The following is a 10,279-nucleotide window of genomic DNA, read 5'->3' as shown; positions in this document are numbered from 1 at the left end:
TTTTATGCTAGATTCCTTGACATTAGTCCTTCTGTGTTCTGCTCTACTAAAAAGTGAGCAAAGAACTGGAGACGCAGGTAAGCAATAGAACTAAGCAATGGTATGTACACCTTTGAAGGGATTTTCCAGGAATGACTGTACAAGAAGCACTAAAGGTGGCTATTTTTATCCAAGGTAAAAAAGATAAAAACATTTTCCAGCCAAACACTTGCACTCACAAAGATAAACTGCAGTGGAGGTGATGCCTTTCCTATTTAGTAAGAGTTTTAGAAGGGAAGCCCTGTTAACTTCAGACCAAACAACAAAGCAGTATTGCGACAGCTGAGATAAGTTTACTTTGTGGACTACAGACACATCATCAGCTGCATGAAATAGACACTAAACCTTCAAAAGCTTAAGCTACAATAAGCATGTTAAGATGCCATAAAACAGTTTTTACATAGGTTTTAGTGTGGTATCTTACACCTTTTGATTTCAAATGGTTTTAATTCTATGGATTATTTAATTGCACTTTAAATAATGTGCAACTGTTTGAATGGATGTTTTTGTATGCACTTGTTTTCACTTTTGCAAGTTGCCTTCATTCCTAGCCTTGGGAAAAATGAAGAGAAATGACTTATTAATAGTAATAGTTACAGTAATATTCTTGTACCTTAAAGGCATCAGATCCCTTGATCTTGGAAGGTAAGCAGGGTCAGCCCTGGTTAGTACTTGGATGGGAGACAGCCAATGAATACCACTTGCTGTTGGCTATATTTCAGAGGAAGGAACTGGCAAAAGCACTCTTAAGTCTTCCCTGTCTAAGAAATTCATGGGGTCACCATAAATCTTCTTCAGGAACCATACGGCTAGGAATGCAGCCTTAAAAGAGGCAAAGCTTTAGAGAGCTGCATCCACATGACAGAAATAATCCCTTTGATGCTTCTTTAACTGCCATGGCTCAATGTTATGAATTGTAGTTTGTCTCTGACTTGTTGTTCCTGTGTGCCTTCAAGTAGTTTCTGACTTATGGCAAAGCTATCATGGGCTTTTCTTGGCAAGTTTCTTCAGAGGGGGTTTGTCATTCCCTTCGAGGCTGAGCTAGGATTCCAACCCTTGTCTCCCAGAGCCATAGCCCAACACTCAAACCACAGGGGCTCTATTGCAGAGAAGGCTAAATGTCTCACAAAAGTACAAATCCCAGAATTCCTTAGCATTGGGTGGTGTCAAACCAGATTATGGCCCATAACACATTGCAGAAATGAACCAGTTTGAGACCGCTTTAACTGTTTTGGCTGAACGCTAGGCCATCTGATTGTGGCACCAGAGCTCTCTGACAGAGAAGGCTAAATGTCTCAGGAAACTACAGTATGGAGAGAGATCTTGTAGCACCTTTGAGACTAAAGAAAGAAGTTGGCCACATGAGCTTTCCTAGACTTAAGCCAACTTCCTCAGATGCTTTTAGTGGAGTGGAAGCCAGGGACAGCCATGTGAGAATGTCATTTCAAAATCCGTTGTGTATGGCTTCCACTCCACCAAATGCATCTGAGGAAGTAGACTGAAGTCTAGGAAAGCTCATGCTGCCAACTTCTTTCTTTCAGTCAGTAGATAGCTGCACTTCATTCTCATGGTGAGACTATTCCACTTTTTCTGCTCTGGCTGCCTCCTGTTGCATTCTGGGGCTTGTAGTTCAGTGAGGCCTAAGAGCTCTCTGGCTGAGGAGTCTAAGCGCCCCTCCTTAAACTACACATCCCAGAATGCAACAGGAGGCAGTCGAAGTGGAATAGCAGCGCTATAAGTGTGTGGTGTGGCAATCTCCTCAGTCTCTAAGGTGCTACAAGAAGATCTCTCTACACATACTGAGTCTACAGACTAACATTATATCTCTGAATTCTATCACAAAACTACAGTTCCCAGGATCCCCTAGCATTGAACCAGGGGCAGTCAAAGCGCGCTCAAAGTGGGTTATTTCCGCAGTGTGTTTGGGGCCTATGTCTGCTGGGGGAAATCGTAGTTTTGTGAGGCACTGAGCCCTCCTCTGTCAGAGAGACCTCTGGTGCCACGACGAACTACAATTCCCAGGATTCCCTAGCATTGAGGCAGGGCAGTTACTATTAATGATGATTATCATTAAACTTTATTGATAGAGTCTCAGACTGGGTTGCTTTCGTTTGGGGCCGCAGTCTCCTGGGCCGCGAAGAGGGAGGCCTCCTGTTCCCGCTCTTTCTTTCTTTCTCTCTGAGGGAGGCCTGGGCTCCTTCCCTCAGGGGCCTGCACCTGGAAGAGAGGCCTGGAGGCGGGCGGGCGGACGGGAGCCACCTTTCCCGGGTGGGGCGGTGTGACTGTGAGGGAGGCGGACGGCGGTGGCAGCGGTGTGGCCAGCCTCCCTCTTCTCCCGGTCCCCGGCCATGGAGGAGGAGGAGGCGGCGTCGGGGCCGTCGGGGTGGCCTTCTTCTCCTTCTCCTTGGCCGCTGCTGCGCTCGCTCTTCGTGGCCTGCGACGTGAAGGGCTCCGGGCGGATCGAGCGGGAGGACTTCGGGGCGCTGTGCGCGGAGCTGCGGGTGCCTCCCGAGGAGGCGGAGGCCATCTTCCGGCGCCTGGACACCGACCGCGACGGCGCCATCTCCTTCGCCGAGTTCGCCCGAGGCTTCCGAGGAGCCTCCACGCAGCCCAGCAGGAGCCAGCTCCGGCGCCCCTCGCCCTCGCAGGAGCCCTCGGGGGACATGGAGGACACGGAGGAGGGCGCCACGGGAGACCCGGGCCAGGCTTGGAGGGACTTCGAGGCCAGGCTGGGCGGGGAGGCCAGCTACATCCCCAGGTAAGGAGCAGGCAGACTCAGCCTTCAGCGGCGGCGGCAAGAGGGCCTCTGAGCATCTGCAGAAGGATGGACCTTTCCCTCGGGAATATAGCACGGTTTACAGAGTATAAGCGTCTTATAATTAATATGTTTCTTTCTACCCCCGCCTTCCTCCCAAGAAGCTGGGTACAGTACTCGCTTTGGCAACTTCAGAAGCATGCCAGGCTGAGTCCACCCAGAGTCCCTGGCTGGACTTGAACTCGCAGCCTTGGGGTTTGGGAGGGAGAGAGGGAGGGAGGGAGGGGATGCAGCAGCACAAGCATCTAAACAAGCATCTAAAGGCAGGTGGAGACTGCAGCCAGCCTGGTTTCAGCCTTGGACTACGACTCTGGAGACCGGGGTTCCATTCCCAGCTTGGCCATAAAACTTAATGGCCGTTTCAAAAGCCTGCACAACTTGGCAGTAGGAAGGGGCCAATATTAAAACAGGTTACCTTCTTCAGGCTGCAGATAGGTTTTAATTAATTGTTAATTATTAATTAATAGTAATTAATGTTATTAATATTAATTCTCCCCCCCTCCTCCTCTACCTGGTCCTTTCCTCAAGAGAAAGCCAAGCAGCGGAGGAGCATTGCAAATGTTCACTCCTTCCCATCCTCAACCCAGCCTTCTTCCCAGGAGAAAGCCAAGCTGCAGAGGAGCCTTGCAGGGCAAGTATTTGCCCGTTCTCCTCCTCCTTGAAGAGGTGTCACATGGAGGTTGTTTTCTGCTGCTTCAGAGACTAGAACACGGAACGATGGATGCAAGCTCCAGGAAAAGAGATTCCACCTCAACATTAGGAGGAACTTTCTGACAGTAACAGCTGTTCGACAGTGGAACACACTCCTTCCTTGGAGTGTAGTGGAGTCTCCTTTCTTAGAGGTCTTCAAACAGAGGCTGGATGGCCATCTGTTGGGGTGCTTTGATTTGGATTTCCTGCATGGCAGAATGGGGTTGGACTGGATGGCCCTAGTGGTCTCTTCCAACTCTAGGATTCTATGATTCCTCCTCTACTGCCCGTCCTCCTCCTCAGGGGAAAGCCAGATGATGGAGGAGCCCTGATCAGCAAGCATTTGCCCATGCATCCTCCTCCTCTGCTGCCTGGCCTTCTCCTCAGGAGCAGTGAAGGGGCCTTGAAATCATTCCACATCCTCATGGGCCACCCAAAATCCTTTGGCAGGCCGCATGTGGCCCCTGGGCCATGTATTCTGCAAGCCTGCTATATAGGTTGAGATTGCAGCCAGCCTGGTTTGAGTGTTGGACTATGACTCTGGAGACCGGGGTTCAATTGCTGCTTGATTATGAAATTCATAAAGTGGCCTTGGGCAAGGCACACTCTCTCAGCCTCAGGGGGAGGCCATGGCAAACCTCCTCTGAACAAATCTTGGGGAAAAAACACAAAACCAAACCAAATCAGAAACGATTTGAAGGCACTCAACACACACACACACACACACACACACAGAGGTTGAAGAGAAATCTTGTAGCATCTTTGAGACTTAACTGAAAGAAATAAGTTGGCAGCATGAGCTTTCATAGACAAGTTTACTTCCTCAAATGCATTTGGTCAATACAGGTTGAGTCGCCCTTATCTGGGACTCCGAAATGCTCCAAAAATCTAAAATTGTCTACATTGGTGGCTGAGACAGTGACACCTTTGCTTCCTGATGGTTCAGTGTACACAAACTTTGTTTCGTGTACAAAATTGTTTTTAAAATCATGTAAAAAACTCACTGGGTGGCTTTGGGCAAGTCACATACTCTCAGCCCCCAAAAATCCCATGATACAGTCGCCTTAAGGTTGTCATGAGTCAGCAACAATTGGAAGGCACACAACAATAACAATGTATAAAACCACCTTCAGGTTGTTTATAACATATATTGTTGTTGTGTGCCTATATGTCATTTTTGACTTACGGTGACCCTAAGGGGAACCTATCATGGAGTTTTCTTTGCAAGATTTGCTCAAAGGAGGATTGCCATTGCCTTCCCCTGAGGCTGAGAGAGTGTGACTTGCCCAAGGCCACCCAGTGCCTTTCATGCCCCAGCTGGGACCTTGGTCTCCAGAGTCATCGTCCAGTGCTTAACTGCTACCCCATACTGGCTCTCTTATAAAAAATAAAGGATATAGGAAACAGCAATGAACTTCATGTTTACATTTGAGTCCTATCTTCATTTCATATATGCAACTATTACAAAATCTGAAGAAACCCAAAACACTCCTGGTCCCAAGCTTTTTGGATAAGGGGGACTCAACCTGTAATTGCAAAAGATCAAACGTTACTCTTGGGCAAATTTCTTTCTATCAGCTGTGCACAGCAGATTTGCCTGGTGAGAAACAAAGCAGCGGGCAACTTCAATGTAGGGGACATGTTTTTGCTGTTGATTTATGCCATAACTTTCTTCCAGCACCGTGCCACCTTTAATTCTCTCAGCAACCTTGTTGAAATGGGTTAGGCAAAGGGAGAGCTACTGGCCCAGAGAACCTCAGCCTGATTCCAAGTGGGAAATTGAACTTGTTGCTCCTAGCCTGGCACTAACTTCTACAGTACCCTGTATTTCCTCTGGGATCAAGAAAGAAGGGATCATAGAGTCATGGCATCATAGATCTGTAAAATAAAATAAAAATAAAAATAAAATAGATCTGGCAGAGATTTCAGGGGCCATCCAGCCAAAACCCCTGCCATGCAGGAACTCATGATCAAAGCACTCCCCCCTCTCTGCAGCCATCCAGCCTCTGTATGAAGAGCCATAAAGAAGGAGACTTGATCATACTCCAAAGGAGTGTGTTCTTATGTCGAACAGAGACTTCTGGTTTTAAAAAAGGAAACCACCCTTGCAGCTTCATAAATGAATCAATGTTAGTAATGCATCCCCCTCACATCTACTCTCTGCCCACCCTGAACTTGTGCCCTGGCATTCTTTTTATCCCTTAAGAGCAATGCTCTCTCCTTTCTCTTCTCTCCCACCCCCTTCATTGCCTATGATGTTTATTACAGCCAAAGCTGAAAGTCTATAGATGAAGTAACATAAAACTGTGTTAGGATTTATGATGGTGGTGATAGGTGTATGGTGGTAAATAACAACTGTGGCTCCTTAGAAGTTAGTTATATGGAGCAATGCTGACCATCAGTCTTTCTTACAGCAAACTTGCAAAGTGCCACGTGGCTTTTGTTCTCCTTTGGTTTTCTTTTAGTTTTCATTGCCTCAGGCAAACCTGGCTTCTCAGATTTCAACTCTTCTCTTACTGCTTTAGAAGAATTTCTTTTCTTCAGCGCTGCTCACAATCACTGATCAGTTCAAAACACCCCAGTTTTGTGAAAGAGTATAGAACATGTTCCAAAATGGTGTCCCTTGGTGTCCCTTCCTTTCCCTCTCCCTTCCCCACATTTGGTGTAGACAGGTGTTGCCTTGTTGTCAGATAAAGCACACACAAATGAACAAATAAGTCAGGTGATATCTTTTTTTTAAAAAGAACAAGTTCCTGTTTAGTCTCAGACTTTCAGGTTTATGTAAGATACACATTCTTTCTCATTTTTTAGAAGGAAGGAACAGAAAAGATAATTGCCATGATACTTATCCCATGGCCAAAAGATAATTCTCAAAATAGCCACAATACAGTACAAGAGTGAATTTACAGACTTTCTCCCCCCCTCCCCCAGCTCAGCCCATTTTTATCTTCCTTTTTAATATCCTACAGTGAACAGTTATTCCATTCAGAATGGGCTCCAATCCTGAGCATACATAACAAGGACAAATAATCCTGTTTAGCAGACATGAGAAACGTGTGATTCTCCAGATTTTGTTGAACTGCGCCTTGCATATTCTTCACCCTTGTTTGTGTTTCCTGGGGCTCATGGGAATTCATTTCTGGAAGGTGTACATTTTCCACTCCTAATGCACACTATTCTTAGAAATAAATTCCACTGAGCAGGGGGATTTGTAGCCCAGGCAGTCTGTATACAGCCAGCCCTCCATATCCACAGATTTGTATCCATGGATTCAATCAACCATGGTTCAAAATATTCACCAAAATAAAATAAAATCCAAAAAGCAAACCTTGATTTTGCTGTTTTATATAAGGGACATAATTTTATTACACCATTGTATATACTGTAGTGGGACTTGAATATCCATAAATGTTGATATTTGAAGGGGGCAGGAACCAAACCCCAGTAGATACTGAGGCCCACTGTAATAGTTTTTTGACCAACAGAATGGCCATGCTGACCGAGGGATTCTGGGAACTAGTATAAAAATGAAAAACAAAACCCATTTCCAATCTTTGAGTGTAGAATGGCCTACGTTTGACCAGACATGCATAGGATTTGGAAGTTAATTTATTAAATGAGAGTGGGGAAACCTCATTATTTCTGTCTGAAGGCCCCATTCCTGAAATACTCTCTCAGGGACTGTGTGTTGGTGGGTGCTGGCGGGTGAGGCAAAAACTAAAAGTAAGGAGGCCACAACCTTCTTTCCCTTTCACCCTCCTTCTTGCCCAGTGGATTGCTAAAAGAGAGATGGATCATCTTTGCCAGAGGTCCAAATTAAGTGTTTGCAAAGGGCTTTTGAAAATAAGAGGAGGACTAGAGGTTGTTCACCATAGCACTAAAAGCACAAAAATGTCTTGCGGAAGGAATTTATGTCCCATGTGCGTAATCCTGTGAGGTAGTAGATTATCAAGTGATGAGTGCATCACATTATATATTTGTCTTTCTGGCTGGGTACTGTGTTCATGTGATAAGACTCTATGGTTGATAGCTGTTTCATGCCAGCTGGCTATTGTATGAAAGATACAGTTATCAAATGGTAAAAAATGTTGGTGACATTCAAGTCCTAATTATTCAGAGGAGTCATCATGTTTAAATGCCATTACATGGATGGCAATCTGTCTTCATCCGTAATGAAATGAAATTAGTTTCACTTACATGAAACTACAGGTGTTTGGTATATTAGTTTGAATTGTTGTTGTTGTTGTTGTTGTGCCTTTAGGTCATTCAAGGTCACCCAGTGGGTTTCCATGGCTGAACAGGGATTTGAACCCTGGCCTCCAAAGATATAATCCAGTGCAGCAGATGTGTCTGGCACAAGGATTATTTTGTCATTACTGGTGTGTTTTTGATAAGCCAATAATTTTAAGGCTATTTTGGTTGTGTGACTGAACTAAAGACAGCTTCCACCAAACCTGGACATTTCCTGGTGAGTTAAATTACATCCCCAGCAAACTTGTCCACAACTAGATGAGAATGATGGATTGTAGTCCACCATGTTGGAGGTCACCAGGTTGGGGATAGCTGGATGAGAGTATCACAAGGAACAATAAAGATGGCCTTTTCATTCCTTTGGACAATGTATAGTAAATGATGTGTCACTTCCTTTGGTATATTCTATAATTAATTAGTTACAATGCAAATGATTTAGTAGATAATTTTATTTAGTAATATAAAAAGAGTAAAAAGCTCCATTGGCAATCTGACATCTTGGTGTTTTTTTTTTTACCAGTTATTAGCGAGAGACCTCCTTTTTGGAAGGTTTGTCACTCAGTGGTAAAACACATGTGCGAGACAAACACTCCTAGGTTCAGTCCCTGGCATTTCCAAATAAATAAGGACTCATGCCTGAAACTACAGAGCAGGTCTGGGTAACTGGTGGCTCTCCAGGTATTGTCATGATCCAGTTCCCATCAAGCCCTGCCAGTATGGCCAGTGGTGAGGGTTGATGGTACTAGTAGTTTTTCAGTATCAGGAGGGTTGAAAATCCCCCTCAAGAGCTGGAGCAGGTTGATCAGTGAAAGGAGGGATGCCAATCCATGAAGAGAATGTTGAGCTAGATGGACCAGTGGTCTGATTTGATGTGAGTTCCCTTCCTGCAGGGTTGGTTGGTTTAAACCAAATGCTGTACAAAAATCCACTCCTGACTTTTTAAAGTGATTATTCAAAGGTTTTTTGTTTATGGCTGCTATTACTATTTTCCAACCGTCTTATTGGAATAACAGTGACTGTTTGAATTTTAATATTTTAACCCGTAACAGTTTATTGGCAGTTGCCCATTGTTAGATCAGTATCAAGTGTCAGATGCTTCTTTTTTTAATCCCATGCAAGAAATGCTATTCAGAAACATATCCTTCAAATAACACAAGATCTACCAAAACAACTTGCTTTAAAAAAGCACTTTTTAAAGAAGAATGATTATTTAAGCATAACATCTAAACTCCAACATTGGTGTAGTCCTATACTCCTATATAGCTTACCAACTTCTCAATATAATTCCCAAGGCTGTATTGAAAGATGTAAAACATATCAAAGCCTAATACCTTTGGATTGTTAATGTTAGAAAGCATGGTTGATCAAGCTTTCTAATACATAAAATAATGTTTCACAGTATTACTATAATAAGCAGGATTGAATTTTTTTCATTAGAACATTAGTGCAAAAAACAAAACAAAACAACAACCCTTCAAAAATGGTTTTTAAACACACACACAACCCAGGGTTTTGGGTTTTTTTTTAAACTTCCCTCTCCCAGTCTTGATTTCCCGTGTTTTTGAAATCTCATGCATGGGGCATCAAAGCAGCAGTTCTCTCAGATTTTGAAATGATGTTGCCTCTTTGAGTGGAGTTCTCATTGAGCTGTTACCCCTGATGGCCTTATAAAACTGGGCTCTCCAGGAGACCTTTCCACATTCCTCTGAATGTTTTATACCAGGAAACTCCCTCTCTTAAGTTCCTTCCTCATTGATTTGCAACAGTCATGGAAAGGACAGCTATACAGTTGGTCTTCCGCATTTGCAGCTTTGACTCCCGAAGTTTTGATTATTTGTGGATTTGATTAATATGTTCTCTCTAGCATGAGTGCCACAACTTGACTAGAATCATGCTGGAGGACCTTAGAGATTACTAAACAAAAGAGTTCTCTGTGCATTTCTAGTCCTCCAGAGTGGTCGATTTCTGGCAGAAGTTGAGCATAGATTTGTACTGGAGGACCTAGAGATTCCTAGAGAGGTATTCTTTCAGGTAAAATAATTATAACAACAACAACAATAACAATAATGGTATTTTATTTGTGGTTTTTCCACAGTCATGGGGTTGCTGCACTCCTATCCCCAGCAAAAGTGGAGGACCCACTGTTTTACTAATTCTTTCTCTAGCTCTTCCTAACTGCTCATTTGAAAATAGAATTGAGATGTCATGGAAATTATACATGACTTTTGAGAAAGCACAAGGAAAAAAAGGAAACCGAAACAACATTTATTCCTTTTCACAGTCAGGCCTTGTAACATGATTTATATGTAGGCTTCCCATATCCCGCCTGGGGGCGGGACTTTCCCGATTTGGGGCGGGTCCGCACGGTCCCGCCCCGGTTTGGCCCCGCCCCCGGGACTCCCCCCCCCCCCAGCGAGTCCTGCAGGCTTGGCTGGGGCTTGGAGGACGTCTGTCTTCCAAGCCCCAGCCATGCCCAGGGGGCTC

The 10,279-nt window shown here is 44.5% G+C and overlaps 1 protein-coding gene across 2 annotated transcripts in view; it reads left to right on the top strand.

The window, feature by feature from the left end:
- The first annotated feature begins 2,281 nt into the window (after positions 1-2,281).
- The window catches only part of RASEF (RAS and EF-hand domain containing), a 70,954-nt gene continuing 62,956 nt past the window's right edge, over positions 2,282-10,279 (top strand). For both annotated transcript variants that reach the window (XR_016277745.1, XM_089494549.1), the window contains exon 1: positions 2,282-2,797. Coding sequence is in view for 1 of the 2 variants with exons in the window: in XM_089494549.1 (XP_089350675.1) it covers positions 2,388-2,797 (410 nt within the window). In the remaining variant the exon portion in view is untranslated. The remainder of the gene's footprint in view (positions 2,798-10,279) is intronic.

This window comes from Sceloporus occidentalis, unplaced genomic scaffold (assembly GCF_023333645.1).
Source record: "Sceloporus occidentalis isolate IW3139 unplaced genomic scaffold, rSceOcc1.0.p SCAF_73, whole genome shotgun sequence".
Classification (NCBI taxonomy): Eukaryota; Metazoa; Chordata; class Lepidosauria; order Squamata; family Phrynosomatidae; genus Sceloporus; species Sceloporus occidentalis.
The sequence above is the reverse complement of the archived record's forward strand: the minus strand, read 5'-3'. Positions and strand labels throughout refer to the sequence as shown.